Source organism: Ranitomeya variabilis, chromosome 2 (assembly GCF_051348905.1).
Source record: "Ranitomeya variabilis isolate aRanVar5 chromosome 2, aRanVar5.hap1, whole genome shotgun sequence".
NCBI classification, from domain to species: Eukaryota; Metazoa; Chordata; class Amphibia; order Anura; family Dendrobatidae; genus Ranitomeya; species Ranitomeya variabilis.
Window position 1 is genome coordinate 488,384,005 of NC_135233.1, and position 18,702 is coordinate 488,402,706.

At 39.4% G+C, this 18,702-nt stretch overlaps 1 protein-coding gene across 2 annotated transcripts in view; it reads right to left on the minus strand.

The window, feature by feature from the left end:
* Positions 1 to 1,883: 1,883 nt before the first annotated feature.
* Positions 1,884 to 18,702, minus strand: part of SYT8 (synaptotagmin 8) — a 69,797-nt gene continuing 52,978 nt past the window's right edge. For both annotated transcript variants that reach the window (XM_077287884.1, XM_077287885.1), the window contains exons 3-9: positions 18,102 to 18,265; positions 15,567 to 15,662; positions 14,259 to 14,426; positions 11,275 to 11,442; positions 6,038 to 6,155; positions 4,503 to 4,636; positions 1,884 to 4,146 (exon numbers count right to left, since the gene is read on the minus strand). In XM_077287884.1, the coding sequence (XP_077143999.1) occupies positions 3,913 to 4,146; positions 4,503 to 4,636; positions 6,038 to 6,155; positions 11,275 to 11,442; positions 14,259 to 14,426; positions 15,567 to 15,662; positions 18,102 to 18,265 (1,082 nt within the window). In that variant the 3' untranslated portion in view covers positions 1,884 to 3,912. The remainder of the gene's footprint in view (positions 4,147 to 4,502; positions 4,637 to 6,037; positions 6,156 to 11,274; positions 11,443 to 14,258; positions 14,427 to 15,566; positions 15,663 to 18,101; positions 18,266 to 18,702) is intronic.

Here is an 18,702-nt window from a genome sequence, read left to right on the forward strand (position 1 = left end):
GAAAAAAACACCCTCAGAATCCTGAACAAAATTGGGAGGAGATCTCATAGATGACAAGGATTTAGAAAAACAACTTGAAAACAGAAATGAGTTGGACATTGACTTGCAGGGTAGCTAACAAAAGGGGGCGCTAGATGTGAATGTGAACTTAAAGGAATTGTCCATGTTATCTTTATTTAAATAAATCATTTGGGGGCATGATTTTGTGGAATTTACTAATATGAAAGTATTACCGTTTCTCCCCTTGCGCTTGTCAGTACACCTTTACTTCCATACTACATAGATGGATGAACATGTGATCAGACAAGTACATCAGCTGAAGAACAGATAAAGTGGAAGAACTGCAATCTAGTGACGTCATTGTCTTTGCTACGCCAAGCCTCAGGCAATGCAGCGAGCACAGAGCCGACACCCATCGTGAGGACATCGATACAGTTGAAATTGGGACATGCCGTTAACTTCCTGGGACAGTATGACAGCTTTCCAAATCCAGCAATATCCCGCTGGAGCAGAGATAGTTGAAAAGTTCTACCACTGATTATAAGCTGCAGGGATATTTAGCGGTATTGTCATTCTAGACTTTTATGCCATATTCACATGATGTGCCATAAATGTCTGAAGATGCAGGTCCCATATTGCCATATTCGGCAATACCCTGTCTTGTTTAAAGCTTAGGTTGCTGTTAATGGAAAGGTGGGTGCACATGTGCTGTTGAGTCCATTCCCTTCAGTTAGGCCAAGTTCGCACTAGGCGTTTTTTCAGCATTTTTTAATACAAATTCAGCTGCGTTTTACAATACCAGCAAAGTCTATGAGATTTCAGAAATCTCAAGCACACACTTTGTTTTTTTTTGTCATCAGTATTTTGTGCTTTGCTTATTTTTTTACATAATAGAGCATGTCACTTCTCTCAGTGTTTTTTTCAGCAGTTTTTTCACCCATTGACATGAATGGGTGGTGAAAAAACGCTGAAAATCCACAACAGAAGCATAGGTATTAGGTTTTGCTGTGTTTTTTTCTGCCAAAGCCTGATTCTGTACAATAGGACTTTTTTGTTTGCACACTAAACTTTATCAGCATGCACAAGAGACTAAAGGTACCGTTACACTAAACGACTTACCAACGATCACGACCAGCGATACGACCTGGCCATGATCGTTGGTACGTCGTTGTGTAGTCGCTGGGGAGCTGTCACACAGACAGCTCTCTCCAGCGACCAACGATCAGGGGAACGACTTCGGCATCGTTGAAACTGTTTTTAACGATGCCGAAGTCCCCCTGCAGCACCCGGGTAACCAGGGTAAACATCGGGTTACTAAGTGCAGGGCCGCGCTTAGTAACCCGATATTTACCCTGGTTACCATTGTAAAAGTAAAAAAAAACACTACATACTCACATTCTGATGTCTGTCACGTCCCCCGCCGGCGTCCACAGGGTTAAAACTGCTTTCGACAAGAGCACTGCTAATGCACGTGCTGCTGCCGAGAGCTTCCCTGCACTGAATGTGTCAGTGCCGGCAGTAACAGCGGTGACGTCACCGCTGTGCTCTGCTTTACGGCCGGCGCTGACAGTGTGACGTTGCAACGATATCGTTAACGATATCATTATGTGTGACTCAGCCTTTAGGAAAAGCCAAGGAAAGCCTGCTTTTTTCTGCAGCTTCTTTCCTACCAAGAAATAAGGTTTTCTTGCAAAAAAAAAAAAACGCTGAAAAAACGCCTAGTGTGAATTTACCCTTAGTATCCCAAATACAGCTACCTATTTACAGTAGTCACAGAAGCAGGAAATATTTTATTTTGCTTTTATGTAAGAACCCTTCTATAGATATATATATAGATGTGCATGACGTGTAGATATAATTTAAGGATTCATGGACATGTAATATCACAGCTATCATATCTATTTTATTTTATGTCATTCAGACAGTGCTATTTTTTATTCATGTAAGATAGGTGTCCAGTAAAATGGCATCCAAGGAGAAAATAAATAAAGAACTAAATGACAATTTATGTTCTAGATATAATTTATGTTCTAGATATAAGCAAGTACAATACAGCATTTGTAGGGTCCACCATAAATGTCAGTAGTATCTACAAGTGGCCTCCTGTTTGCTTCCTACATACAAAATGAACAATGTAAACCAGTTACTGGGATGTAATAACATTGATGTTTTTCTTGAGGTTCCAGTGTTTTTATGGCAAGAATTGCACCACAACCTACTCAATTCTTGCTTTCAAAAGCACCAAGATCCCAATGGAAACTTGAGAGACCCCTTTTTAAGTCAATGTGATCTGTCATGTGTTGTTGGGACTAAGTAGAGAACAAGGAAGAGTCAGCTCACCTACATAGAAGTCTCGGAGACCGGCAGTGTCGAGGGATTATAAGTCAAGGAAAAGGATTCCAGCTTCCGGATCTTCTTAAAATCATCAATAAGTATAACATTTTTAATATAACATGGAAGTTACAACCTGGTGAGGAATTGGTATGGCAAATGCATAAGTTGTTATGACTCTGTGAAGCGCAGTAGTCATGATGGTAGTGTAAGCAGAGCCTTAAATGGGGGTTTATTGTTAAGCATTAGAGCCCATGTTAACCTTTAACTCTAATTGTATTGTCCAATATTATTATAAGGAGAAATGACATACGGTAACTTTGTAATGTCTTAATTAAAAAAAAAAAATTCTACTCTTTTACTTCTACAGCTCCAATATAGATCTACTGTATGTGTCTCCATGGTAACAGACTACAAACAAACCCTGTGTAGTCAGAACCTGCAGTCATTCTCTCATCTACTCTCCTTTTAATTCCTGCTAACTGACCAAACATGTGTAGGAGCTAAATGGAAAAAAGTTTGACTACAGGATACGCAGCTTGTTTGTCATTTGTTACTGAGGAAATGCATTGTCAGCATAGAAGCTGTGGGAAAAAAACAATAGGAAGACATATTGAGAAATTTCTAGATTTTGATATCGGCACTCAGAGAATAACAAACAAAATCAGTTGATAATGTGGACATAATCAGTTATCAATTAGATCCTCATCACTCATTATCTGGAGAACGGCTACAAAATGCACCCCCGCTCTTGCTCTGGAAGATCTGACCTATCTTACAAAACACTGTCAACCCGTTGATTTGACACCATGACACCCTCAGGTGGACCTGCAAAGAAATTAAAAATATGATGGACATCCTGACAGATTACACCTGATCTCAAGGGAGGCACGATGTGATAACCTTAAGAAGTAGAAATTTTCCGAAGTTGAGAACCCCTTTAAGTAATGGAATCTGTAAAAGGTAATTAAAGGGTTTGTCAGGTTACAACAAGTTATCAGATACCCACAATCTGTAGATTCAGGGAGCTTTGATCCCTGGTATAAGATGGCGTGACAGGTCGGACGCCCACCCGCCGCTCCATTCGTTCCTTATGGGGTTGCTGGAAAAAGCAGCGGGAGCCCGATAGAGAATAAATAGTGGTCAGGTCGTGAATGTGCCCTGCCGCTTCAATCTAACAGGGCTAATAGTTCCCTATTCTGCCAATCAAGGTGGGTCCCAATAATCGGACCCTACCAATAAACAGATGATTACCTGTCCTATGGTAATAGCCTGTTTTAACAGTACAACCTCTTTATTGTATCTTAGGGTATTATGGAGAATTATAATCTCTGATTTTATGAAATCTTATAGTTCTTTTATCTAAATTACATTTCGAACGCATGAGCGTTTTCTAAGCTTGGTCTTGAAGTATGCAAACCTTTTGTAAGTCATTATATGGGTGGATGTAATGGATTCATAGATATAATTGATGGATTCACATGGATCCACAGAGGACCAATATAGGAGTCATTTGTAGATATCAGGAACCTCAGAAAGAGTCCATCCACTTTGTTAACAATCTTCATAGTTGGACTTCCATTATCTGTTGGGTCGAGGGAATTTTAAATGAGACTTTAGGGCAAGGATCTTATCAACAATTTCTGCTGGCTGCAGATTGTGCCACTGGGCGACTGGTCTTCGTGGGTGTGCCAGCATGTCTGACCAGTGTCTTAAAGCATTTCCTGAAGCTCGACAGCCAAGAAACAGTTTCCCGATCTGTTCATTCTTGTTCACTTTATCGTGGTCCCACACCGAGATGATGAGGTCCACATTCTGAAAGACAGAAAGAAGAGAGAAAAAGAGTTATATGTGTGGTCTAGTAATTGTCCCTGATTGGAGATAGTTTCTAAGTCCCCTGTTTGCATTTATGATCCATTTTGGTCGCATACGACTATCATTTTGGTCCGAGTACGATCCCGCAAAACAGAATGGAGAAGATGGAGACATTTTTTTCCATTTTCTCCTCATCTGACAACATTGATTCACTCTGTGATCAAATTCTGATCAGAGTGTGAATAGCATAATCAGACCGATTCTCTCTGATGACAGAAAATACGGTTGTGTGACCTAAGTGTTGTGCAAATAAATCAAAGATTAGTCAAGAACTAAATGTTAGTTGGAAACCTGACCTGAATTTGCTCCAGAGTCACATCAAAGGTAAATTCCTCATTAAAGTATGGGTTCAGCGTGTTCTTCTTCACTCCCGTCTTCTTACGCTTCCACTTCTTCTTATTCAGAGCAAGTTGCACCTTCACATATGGGTCTAAACGGATGAAGAGATATTAATTTGACTGTAGAATTACATTAAAAAAAATAATTTTTAGAATTTTATATATTTTTATTAAGTAGAGATGAACATAAAGATTCACAGGACCCTGGTCTGGTGTGCATGATTGTACTCCGTGGCCACCAGCCAGGGTTCTGTACAATTCCTCGGACAGAACTCAAATGATGACATCCTAGATGCCTTTGGCGTTTTCAAGACCTCACACAACATCATGACATCATGTTGGTCTTGTAAGTGCAAGAAATACCATTAATGTTGACTGCCTGAGTGTCAGACGAGGAAGTTTGTAGGACCCTTGTCTGACTGCCACGGTGTACCCACATGGACATTTTACCAGTGTCCTGTTAATTTGCCAGACTCTAATATTTGGTTAATTTCTTATTAAAACACACAAAAAAATAACATGTTAATGGACCCCATAACGGTACCCATCAATTCAAAAGAGGGACACAGGCAGGCCACTTTGTTTGGAGTAGTGGTTTTCACATGTAGCCACTATACAAGGATCTGTACTTGGCTCCAGGGATTCCAATTTATATCTGCAGAATAACCACTGAATGGTGGATCGAGCCCAAAGGAGTTTGAAGTCATGAGCCAAAACCAGAAAATGATTAGTTAAAGGGTTGTCCGGCCTTAGGTTACAAGTCTGCAGTCACTCTATGTACAATACACGCTGTGAGTATTCTCCAGTGTCAGCAGCGACCAACACATGACCACAAGTAAGTGATTTGCATATATGCAGTCAGGTGCCGACTAGATGTGTGGCCTCGCTCAATACAATTCAATTGAGCAAGAATGGACAAGTCTAATCGGAATTTGGTCAGAAGTATGCAAATCGGTCACATGATCGCCCTTTCCCTACGCCAGTACCCGAGAATCCTGTGATTATTCACAAGTCTGCAGTCACAGATAATGGCAAAATCAGAGTTCAAACATAAAGTCCTGGTAAGGCTGGGCTAGAACCCCATGAAGATGAACAGAACAACAAAGCAAGTGACGGTCAACCCATCCAAGGTCAAAGCCAATAGAGTAGTCTAACGACAGCCAGGTCAGAGTACAGATAATTTAGGTTAATAAAGTGCACCCGAAGTATCCAAGACACAATAATGGGCACAAGAATTTAATTTAAAAAAAAATTAAAAGGGACACAAGGCTCACTGATTGGTCCGAAGACCAAGCATGGGCGCTCTGCACATGAACCACCCAGCCTCTATACCAGCACCACTGAGAAGGCAGCCACGGCATGCAGTGCGGGCAGGAGCGTGGTGATGTAAGTATGATACAACTCCTCCATGTCAATGGAATATTTCAGGATGTTTCATGATTCAGCTATAAAAGTAGTGTGAATACAGCCCTCTCCTCTTATTTTCACGTTACCTGAAAATCCATCATTGTCCATCTTCTTCAGCTTCTTTGCCTCAAGGATGACAACAACTAGTTTTGATGTCACAGGGATGTATTTTAGCGAGAAGCAGATTTCTCCAAGCCGTTCTTGCTGTGAAAAAAAATTTAAGTAATAAACAAGAAAAAGTTTTTATTGTAACTAATCTTAAAGGGATCTGTCTCCAGATTTCACACCACAAATTGGTTAACTTATTAAAAAGATCTTAGACCAGACGAGACTGGTATAAATACTAATAAATAAATTTCTGTATAATCCTGATACTAAAATGAGCACGAGCGAGCTAAAGACTGTGAGCGCTCATGAGTCTAAGTGTAGTAAATCTTCGTCCATCCAGTCTGACGGTCAGCTGCAGCTTGTACTGAGCAGTGTGAGATTTCAGTAGCACCAGAGAGGCGGTACAGTCATTTTGACATTGGTTTTCATAGTAAGTATACCAATGTCATCAGGTCTAATATATCTATTTAAGGGGAAACTGTCACCTCATTCATGCTGCCAAAACCAAAGACAGTATGATTTGGACGTTGGGCTGCACACAATTGCAACCGGGCATGTTACAACATTTCAGAGGAAACATTTTTTGTGAAGCTGGCCAGAGACTATTGGAAGAGATGAGACTAGTCTAGGGTTTTTCCTGGCCGGCTTCTCATCCCACTGCTCTAGTTGATTGACAGGTCTCCACTGCGACTCGATTGCAGGGAGCCACTGGGCACCTATGAGAGCTGAGGCTGGCTGAACACCCCCGTGCCTCTCAAGTAATCCATTTTATGACATCCAGCTTATGGTTGGGCACCACAGGAGACCATCACATGGTAATATTGTATGATTGCTGTATATATGCTGTTTATTAGCATCCTGGATAGGACCTGTGCACAGTATATACCGTATGGGAATAAACATACTAGAAATAGGAGGAAACCAATATGGCTAAATAGAGCTGTAAGGGGCGCAATAAGGGACAAAAAGAAAGCATTTAGAGAATTAAAGGAAGTAGGTAGTGAGGAGGCATTAAATAAATACAGAAAATTAAATAAATTCTGTAAAAAGCAAATCAAGGCAGCAAAGATTGAGACAGAGAGACTCATTGCCAGAGAGAGTAAAAATAATCCCAAAATATTCTTAACTATATAAATAGTAAGAAACTAAAAAATGACAGTGTTGGCCCCCTTAAAAATAGTCTGGGTGAAATGGTGGATGAGGATGAGGAAAAAGCCAATATGCTAAATGACTTTTTTTCATCAGTATTTACAAAAGAAAATCCCATGGCAGACAAAATGACTAGTGATAAAAATTCCCCATTAAATGTCACCTGCTTAACCCAGCAGGAAGTACGACGGCGTCTAAAAATCACTAAAATTGACAAATCTCCGGGCCCGGATGGGATACACCCCCGAGTACTGTAGGAACTAAGTACAGTCATTGATAGACCATTATTTTTAATCTTTAAAGACTCCATAATAACAGGGTCTGTACCACAGGACTGGCGTATAGCAAATGTGGTGCCAATATTCAAAAAAGGGGCAAAAACTGAACTCGGAAATTATAGGCCAGTAAGCTTAACCTCTACTGTGGGTAAAATCCTGGAGGGCATTCTAAGGGATGCTATACTGGAGTATCTGAAGAGGAATAACCTCATGACCCAGTATCAGCACGGGTTTACTAGGGACCGTTCATGTCAGACTAATCTGATCAGCTTCTATGAAGAGGTAAGTTCCGGACTGGACCAAGGGAACCCAGTGGACGTAGTGTATATGGACTTTTCCAAAGCTTTTGATACGGTGCCACACAAAAGGTTGTTACATAAAATGAGAGTAATGGGGATAGGGGAAAATATGTGTAAGTGGGTTGAGAGCTGGCTCAGGGATAGGAAACAAAGGGTGGTTATTAATGGAGCACACTCGGACTGGGTCGCGGTTAGCAGTGGGGTACCACAGGGGTCATATAAAAGTTTTTTGGGGGCACCAAGGATAATTTAATACTGGGATCCAACCTTAACCAATGAAAAATGGAAACCACAACTCTGAAGAAACAAGCATTGGTCATAAAGAATGGGGATCACCAGGCAGCAGGATGGTATGCAAAAAAATGACACAATTTTATTGAGGTATAACATAGATGGTGAAAATATTAAAAACATTAAAAACAGTTAAAGAGAGAAAAGTCATAGCCCAAAATAAGGCACATGCCTGGAACCAATAATATGGGAAATGAAAATAATACATACATATATGCATATATCCCTAATCATGGAAAATCCATATGGACAGCATATTCCTTAAACCAAGGGTAAGTAGACAAAAATAGTCAACACACAACCCTAGCAAGTGTGGAAGACATATATGTGTATATAACGTGGGTATATCTTACAAAGATTGAAAATAGATCTATAATAAGGCCTTAAAGTGAGCAACCATAAAGTGCATGTGCCCACACTCATAATACAATCAGAAGGACAAATATCAATGCCCACCAAGTCCCATGCGGGGATCCAACTTAGAAATAACAAAAGAGTAACATTCCAAATGAAAATTCTAATCATGTCTGGTATTATTTGAGGGCTATTAGGTCTGCTTGTTTCATGGAAGGATTATGGACTTACTGGTTCTGGTCTCAGTTCATTTGTGGGTAACTAACGCATTTGGAATGTTACTCTTTTGTTATTTCTAAGTTGGATCCCCGCATGGGACTTGGTGGGCATTGATATTTGTCCTTCTGAGTGTACCACAGGGGTCAGTATTGGGCCCTCTTCTTTTTAACATATTTATTAATGACCTTGTAGGGGGCATTCAGAGTAGAATTTCAATATTTGCAGATGACACTAAACTCTGCAGGGTAATCAATACAGGGGAGGACAATTTTATATTACAGGATGATTTATGTAAACTAGAAGCTTGGGCTGATAAATGGCAAATGAGCTTTAATGGGGATAAATGTAAGGTCATGCACTTGGGTAGAAGTAATAAGATGTATAACTATGTGCTTAATTCTAAAACTCTGGGCAAAACCGTCAATGAAAAAGACCTGGGTGTATGGGTGGATGACAAACTCATATTCAGTGGCCAGTGTCAGGCAGCTGCTACAAAGGCAAATAAAATAATGGGATGTATTAAAAGAGGCATAGATGCTCATGAGGAGAACATAATTTTACCTCTATACTAGTCACTAGTTCGACCACACTTAGAATACTGTGCACAGTTCTGGTCTCCGGTGTATAAGAAAGACATAGCTGAACTGGAGCGGGTGCAGAGAAGAGCGACCAAGGTTATTAGAGGACTGGGGGGTCTGCCATACCAAGATAGGTTATTACACTTGGGGCTGTTTAGTTTGGAAAAACGAAGGCTAAGGGGTGATCTTATTTTAATGTATAAATATATGAGGGGACAGTACAAAGACCTTTCTGATGATCTTTTTAATCATAGATCTGAGACAGGGACAAGGGGGCATCCTCTACGTCTGGAGGAAAGAAGGTTTAAGCATAATAACAGACGCGGATTCTTTACTGTAAGAGCAGTGAGACTATGGAACTCTCTGCCGTATGATGTTGTAATGAGTGATTCATTAATTAAATTTAAGAGGGGACTGGATACCTTTCTGGAAAAGTATAATGTTACAGGGTATATACACTAGATTCCTTGATAAGGCGTTGATCCAGGGAACCAGTCTGATTGCCGTATGTGGAGTCGGGAAGGAATTTTTTTCCCCATGGTGGAGTTACTCTTTGCCACATGGGTTTTTTTTGCCTTCCTCTGGATCAACATGTTAGGTTAGGCTATGGGTTGAACTAGATGGACTTACAGTCTTCCTTCAACCTTAATAACTATGTAACTATAATAAAATCAATCAGGTGACAGCAGGTTCAAGTCCCCTAAGGGGGCTAAAAAATAAAGTAAATACAAAATTGAATCACCCTCCTTTTCTCCAGTTAAAAATAAGAAAATGCAAAAAAATAAAATGTGTACATATTTGATATTATTGGGTCCAGAAAAATCCGATCTATCAAAATATGAACTTAATTGAGCAGATAGGTACATGCTGTAAAGAAATCAAAACACCACAACTGACGTTTTTCGGTCACCTCATTAATAATAATAATAATACATGCAATAAAAAAAGCGATTAAAGCATCATATGTGCTCCAAAACTGTATGAACAAAAACACTGACTCTGCACACAAAGAAACAATCCAAACACAGTTCTGTTAATATAAAAAAGTTTTGGGGATTGGAAAATATCAACACTATCTATTTTTTTTTTTTTTACAAAATTCAGAATATTTTTTTTTACAGCCAATAAAATAGTAGAGAAACTATATATCTTTGGTATCTCCATAGTTGTACTGACTTTGAGAATCATGTTTCCGGGTCATTTTTACTATACCACGAATATGGTAAAAATAAAACCAAACAACAATGATATAATTGCATTTTTTTTCACCATTTCACAGCATTTGAAAAGTAAAAAAAAAAGTTATGGTTATTTAAAAAGGGAAAGGAAAAAATTAAAATTGACTGAGTAGGGAAAGGGTTAATATATGCAGCTTATATTGTGAAAGATGGTGTCGGATAGGTGTTAGGCTATGTCTCCACGTTCAGGATGGCCGGCGGTATCGCCGCAGCGGCGAAGCCGCTCGGCGCTAAGCCCCGCCCCCTTTCTGGGACACGATCATGCCGGATGTGTTAACTCTTCACATCCGGGATGATCGCTCTGTCCCATAGGGCCCTGTGATATGCCTTGCGGGGACGCTGCGTCCCCGCAAGGTGTACGGACATGCTGCGATCTGAAAAGACGCGCAGCATGTCCGGAGTCGCAGGGCCGCCGCGTGCGGGTTTCCACGCATAGTGGAGACGGGATTTCATAAAATCCCCTCCACTATGCTGGAACATCTGGACGCTGCTTGTTTGACGCTGCAGCTCTGCGCAGCGTCAAACAAGCAGCGTTTCCTGACCGTGGAAACATACCCATAGAAGCCTTAGATCTGGTTGTATTCTCTTTATTATCAACTGACCATAGGTGTCCTACTGCAGAAGAGCCATATGGACTCTAAAGAGGACATGCTACCTTTACATGATTTGGGGTAGCTACTATGCACCTGGACCTCTAGGTTATTGCGTCCCTCTCCGCTTATGTAGCAGGAACGCCTTTTGCTCCAGGCACAGTGACCTTGGTGCACTTATTGTAGTGCCAGCATTGACATACGGTAATTGCCTCTCACCTCCATACTTGATGGATCATTCAGCTCCTTCCACTCCTCGATGACGTGCTGCAGATCCATGTCCCGCAGGAGGAGCCTCACCTCACCGATGACATCGTGCTTGGAGAAACGATTAAAGTCATAGATCTGCATCACAGCCTCCGTGTCCTGTACTTCTGTCTGTGGAAGCTGGAGTATAGAACATAATAACACTCTCAGTGTGATCTACAGAATGTATAGAGTGCAGAAAAAGAAAATGAGGATTTATCTTACCGAAACAAAAACAAGGAGAAAGCTGGTACCATTCAACCTGTGTGTGTGAACTTGTCCTTAAACCAAACTTTGGACTGAGCAATCAAGCCTGCAGGTACCGGGTGCTCACAAAATGAGATGCTAACATGTATATAGGAAGAAAAAGTAGTGGCACTCACCGGTCCTTGCAAATCCAATGTCTTTTAAAGGACCGGTGAGTGCCACTGCTTTTTCTTCCTATATACAAGACTTATCTTACCTCTTTCTGCCAAAAACAGTTCTGCAAATAAGTAGGAAATTATGCTGCACACCACATATGCCCGATTTTTTGCAACTTTTTGTGCACTTCCCAACACTTTTTAACACTGGCAAGAAAAGTGGGCAGGATGTAGACTTAAATTCATGTCAGAAATTGCCCAAAATTATAACGCAAACCTATGCCATCTTATAGCCAGCAGAAATGTGTATTAGGCCTTCTTCACACATCATTGTTTAACCATGTACGCAAAAAAACAGTGCTGGTGTCATCAGTGTTTTGGATCAGTGTGCCATCCGTGTGTCTGTTTTTACCATCAGTGTCATCAATGTTTTTCTGGTATGGACAAAGAAAGAAAGAAATTACAAAGCTTCTCCTATACATTGCCATATTAAACATTGATGGCACATGGAAAAAAACTGACATGTCTCTGTGTGTTTTGAAAGGTCACACGGACCAAAGGTTATGATAAGTACGTGATGTATTCATGAAAAAAAGCGGATGTCACAAGTACTGGAAGCATGGATGCGTGAAGGAGGCCTAAAATGCTCTCGATTACAACACAAGCTGTAACCCAGGATTAATGCCGAATAAGAATGTATTTACAAAACTACTAAACTCTGTGTTCAAGGTACAATAGGGACAATAAGTATTTCATACACTGATGATTTTGCAAGTTTTCCCACCTACAAAAAATGGAGAGGTCTGTAATTTTTATCATAGGTACAACTGTGAGAGAATCTAAAAATAAAAACTAGAAAATCACATTGTATGATTTTTACATAATTAAATTGCATTTTATTGCATGAAATAAGTATTTGATCACCTACCAACCAGAGAGAATTTGGCTCCCACAGACCTGTTATTTTTGTTTTAGGAAGCCCTCCTACTCTGCACTCATTACCTGTATTAATTGCCCCTGTTTGAACTTGTTACCTGTATAAAAGACATCTGTGTACACATTCAATCACACTCTAACATCTCCACCATGGCCAAGACCAAAGAGCTCTCTAAGGACACCAGGGGCAAAATTATAGACCTGCACAAGGTTGGGGTGGGCTACAGGACAATAGGCAAGCAGCTTGGTGAGAAGGCAACAACTGTTGGTATAATTATTAGAAAATGGAAGAAACCCAAGAAGACTGTCAGTCTTTCTCGATTTGGGGCTCCATTCAAGATCTCGCCTCATGGGGTAAGGATCATTCTGAGAAAGGTCAGGAATCAGCTCAGAACTACACAGGAGGACCTGGTCAATGACCTGAAGAGAGCTGGGACCACAGTCTCATACATTACTGTTAGTAACACACTACATTGTCATGAATTAAAATCCTGCAGGGTACACAAGGTCCTCCTGCTCATGCAAGCACATGTCCAGAACCGTTTGAAGTTGGTGAATGACCATCTCAATGATCATTGGAAGCATACGTGAGGATGCGTGGAAAAAGGTCATGGGGCCAGATGAGACTAAAATAGAACTTTTTGGTATCAACTCTACTCGTTGTGTTTGGAGGAAGACGAAAGATGAGTACAACCCTAAGAACACCATCCCAACCGTGAAGCATCATATTTTGGGGGGTGATTTTCCGCAAAGGGGACAGGACGACTGCACCATATCGAAGGCAGGTTTGGTGGTATTTTCTTTAGTGAGAATTTGGCCAACAACCTCTTCCCCTAAGTAAGAGCATTGAAGATGGGTCTTGGCTGGGTCTTCCAGCATAAGAATGATATGAAACACACAGCCAGGGAAACTAAGGAGTGGCTCCGTAAGAAGCATTTAAAGGTCCTGGAGTGGCCTAGCCAGTTTTCAGACCTGAACCCAATTGAAAATTTTTGCAGGGAGCTGAAACTTAATGTTGCCCAGATACAACCCAGGAACCTAAATGACCTGGAGAAGATCTGTATAAAGGAGAGGCCCAAAATCCCTGCTGCAGTGTGGGCAAACTTGGTCAAGAACTACAGGAAACATCTGACCTCAGTAATTGGAAACAGAGGTTTCTGTACCAAATTTTAAGTTTTTATTTCCTATTGTATCAAATACTTATTTCATGCAATAAAATGCAAATTATGTAAAAATCATACAATGTGATTTTCTAGATTTTGTTTTAAGATTATGTCTCTCACAGTGAAGTGCACCTACGATAAAAATTACAGACCTCTCCATTCTTTGTAGGTGGAAAAACTTGCAAAATCAGCAGTGTATCAAACACTTCTTTTCCCCACTGTATATCACTGTTCTCTTTTAAATGTATATATTTGATATCAGAATGTGCCTTCTTACATCATTATACTTTTTATGTATCCATTACATAAGAAAATGAATAAAATGTTATATCTTTCCAGGTTTTTAAATTGTTGGCTACCTTGATAATTAGACTGCCTCTTCACGGAGGTGTCACTTAGTTATTTTTTAATGTTGTTTAGTGATTTTACAGAATAACTGAATTGTTACATTTTGTAGAAAAAATATGGCATTGTCCTATGTTTTAAGTTAGCACACCTTGAATGTGAAGAATTCGTTAAAAACTGGGCTTAGCGTCTTGCGATGCACCTTGGTCTCATGTTTCTTGCGGGTATCATTGGTGAGGTAGACTATGACATATGGATCTGAAGTTCCTCCGCTGTCCATGGCCTTCAAACTAGCAGCTTGTTTCACCGCCACAGTTATCTGAAATGGAAAGCACCATGTAAAGACACCTGCCCATTACTCCTGGAAATACTCATTTTGGGATCTCCATTCAGATCCAGTCTGACGAGCACAACCCGTCTCCAGATCCAAATCAGCGTGGCATAGAAATCAGCACTATCTCCTTACGATACTTGCTTGTCTGGATCACTGTAAACAGTGAGAACTTCTGATAAGAAGTGATGAGCCAGCAAAAGAGTGCACTGTCAGTGCACATTGTAAGGAGAGAACCCAGCAAGCAGGAAAAGCAGAGACCAACCTTGCCCCCAATAGTATCATCACTTGCAGGGGCAAGGCTTGACTCTGCTCACCGGGTTTTCTCCTTACAATGCACACTGACCAATGACAGTGCACTTTCTTGCCGGCTTGGCACTTTTCATAAGAGCCGGTGAAGGAGCGCACTGTCACTGTACATTAAACAGAATATTGCACAGCAATAAGATCCTATTGAGCATACGTCAGAATTGAAAACTAACGCATGCTCAGTAGAGCAGTCTCTGAAACTGATGTCACTGATGACTCTTTGTTTCAGGGTAGGGTCAGAGGCTGCAGGAGTGACCGCAGCCTCTTAATAACTTCTCTTTTCAATATCCCAGGATGCAATGGGGGTTCTCAAACGAAGCATCATTAATCAGGAAGGAGGTAAAAAAGTAAAAATAAAGCAGTCAGAGGGAACAGTAGATACTTTTTAATTAACTTACATTAGAAAAGAGATTAGACTATTAAATTAAATAGCGATTTAGGATTAAAATAAATGTGAGTTTCAGACCACCCCTTTAAGCTTGGAGAAAAAACCTGCAGAAGTTCGAGTTCTTTTGGATTTTGACAATAGCAACAGAGACCACCAATAAATTCCAGTATAAAAAAAATCCCTATTAATATGGCAATACAGATCTTCTTGATACCACAGATCCTTTTAAATGAAATGATCTGTAATTCAAATTGGAATCGACACAATCAACAGCCCCTGAAAATGCACATGCTGGCTACACAATCCTCACTGATCCCTTCTTGTTAGTCAGCAGGAGAGGGATGGATTGTTTTTTGCGAGAATAGGTACTGCAAATCCTATCCCCATTTTACCTAATTTGATGCATTTGTATTAAATATCAAATTCAATACCTCCTCACTCGGAAAGTTATACTCCACCGAATATTGCAGTCGCCCACGGTAGGCATTTTCCTGTGATTTGTGCAGTCCTTCTATATCTGGCTGTACCTAGAAGATGACGATATAATATATTATAATATGTAACCTTCAATTCACACACCTTTTTTTTTTTTATCAAAGTGCATTTTATAACTTTATGTGGTAAAATGACATTGGACTAATATAAACTAATAATAATATTTATATTTTTATAGCGTCAACATATTCCACAGCCCTTTCCCCAAAAAAATGTATTGCTGTTATGAAAAGGATATCAGTCTATTCTAAAGATTTTAGAAATTTCCAGTCTAGCAAATTAAAATTGCAATATTATTTGGTGGCAAAAAAAATCATAAAAGCAACTAAGTAAAGTAAGTAGTTCTGGAGGCTCATTGGTTCAGGTTGCTGCGCTCTCTTACCCTGCAGTTTTACCTTCTCAGATCAGCAAAAGTGTGTCACGACAACTCTATCAAAGAATACCCAGGAAATCTATGCAAGAGCCGATGGAAAGGACTATAAAAAGATTATTTATTAATAACTATTCAAATGTCAAAAATTAAAACAAACACACTAGGCCTATGCGTTTCGAGTCCTAAGGCTCTTAATTAACTATGATTAATTATGATCAAATCAATTAATGATTAAGAGCCTTAGTGCTCAAGCCTAAGCCTTGTTTTTATTTTTTTTACCTTTTGATATCTGAATAATTACTAATGAATAATGCTTTTCGATTATCCATTGCAGTTGCCGGATGTCTACCTCCCGACGAAGTTGCAGATGCAATGAAACGCGCGTCGAGGTGCGAGTCAGCAGTACACACACCCATTGCATCATGACCACAGGTAATGGATGATATATTTTGTCCGATGTATGACTTTATGTGCTTCTATTGTTCATTCCTATTATTGTACCACTCTTATTATGTGTCAATTTGGTGCTCTATATTTCCTGGACCTGCCATTAACCTGTGCTATATTATAATTATATAGTTACTAGCTGAAGAGCCCAGTGTTGCCCGGGCATAGTAGCTGTGATTAGTTAAAACAAATTATAATGATTATATTGCACGTAAAAACATTTCACCAAACCTTGAATGTAGGAATCCCAAAGACAGGAGCAGCACACCGTTATTTGTGATAAAAGAGGTGTTATATTTAGCCCATGATGGTGACATTTTGGTCTAAAGGAGTGAACCTTTTTGGAGCTTGAAAAAGGTTCAATACTTTGAACCGAAACGTCGCCACCATGGGCTAAATAAAACACCTCTTTTATCACAAATAACGGTGTGCTGCTCCTATTTTTTGGATTTCTATCTACCTATCTATTATCTATCTATTTTCTATCTATTATCTATCTTTCCATGTATCTATCTACCTATCTATTATCTAAGCATTATCTATCATCTATCTATTATCTATCTTTCTATCTATTATCTATCTATCTATTATCTATCGATCTATCTATCTATTATCTATTATCTACCATCTATCTATGTATCTATTATCTGTCTATCCATATCATATCTATCTGTGTATCTATCTATCTTTCTATCTATTATCTATCTATTTATTATATACAATGGTACAAAAAGGCAAAGTGAAACACACAATTAAAACCATTTAAAAGGCTAAAAGAGCCATGAGAAAATCCCCATTAGACAATAAACAGGACGGGTTTTGGAGTGTCAATTAAATATATAAACATTGGTACACATCCAGTTGAAAAAATATATCAGCACTAACACCACATTTTTGCTGCCAACTGCCCTGTTAGACAATGAGAGAGCAACCCATAAAGGTAACCCACACAGATATACACTGGATTCACCAATAATGCAATATTTCATGGCATGTATACATCCAGGTAGACAGAAATGAAAACAACCCACACATATTGCAAGCTGAGAGTTCCATACCAAATGGCAATAATGTAGCAATATTGTGGCGTCCAACCTAACAAATAAGCCTAAGTATGTAGACACCAATTCCCAATAAGGGGGTCTATATCCAACATCATAAGGCATAAACACAGAATACAGCCATAAAACGGTATACTATTGTGGTCTATATTTTTTTGATATATTTTTTCAACTGGATGTGTACCAATGTTTATATATTTAATTGACACTCCACAACCCGTCCTGTTTATTGTCTAATGGGGATTTTCTCATGGCTCTTTTAGCCTTTTAAATGGTTTTAATTGTGTGTTTCGCTTTGCCTTTTTGTACCATTGTATCTAATAAAATGTATTGAAGGTTGATCCCATTAGTCTGCATATCTTTTTCTCTTTCCTTTGTTTAATACTTAGCTATATGCATATGGTTGATCCCTTATTTGATATTTTATGTGGTGCCCGCTATTTCCTTTTGTTTACATCTATCTATCTATCTATCTATCTATCTATCTATCTATCTATCTATCTATCATCTATCTCTCTATCTATTATCTATCTATCTCATATCTATCTATTATCTATCGTGATTTTAACTATGATCAGCTGAGTCCTTACCAAGCTTGTAGTTACACTGTTCTTCACATTCCCAAGTTTGATTTTCTCTTTTTCTTTGTCCTTATTTTTCTTCCGTTTACAGCAGCAGCAGCAACAGCAGATTATCAGCAGAAGAATTAAAAAAAGTCCCACAGCAAACAATGTGTAGATGGCCCATCGTGGTACTGGAAAGAATGTTTTAGAATGGATAGATTATAGCAGAATAATAGCAACCATTCAAAACAGAAAGAACAACTAACAGGTAAACGTAAAAGGACAGTTATTCAACAAAGGTAAAAAAACATCAATAACTCAAAAGGCATCTTTTCAGTCTCTTTCTTAAAGGAAGGGTACAGTTTTTGTTAGAAAGATCTATTTAAAATAACTTTATGTTACAATGTCCTATGGGTGGAATTCCAATCTACTAGATAAAATGTGTTGGGAAACCCGTCAGTAAGGGTTCAACTTCCCTACCGAGACACCACCTGGGAAATGAAGCATTGCACAAGTCCCATTGAAAACAAGGTGGTTGACTATGAAATGAACAATGTTGTTTCTACAAATTGAGAGATGTTCTCGGTTCGTGCTCCTCTGACTAATAAATGATGTCCGGAATAGAGAA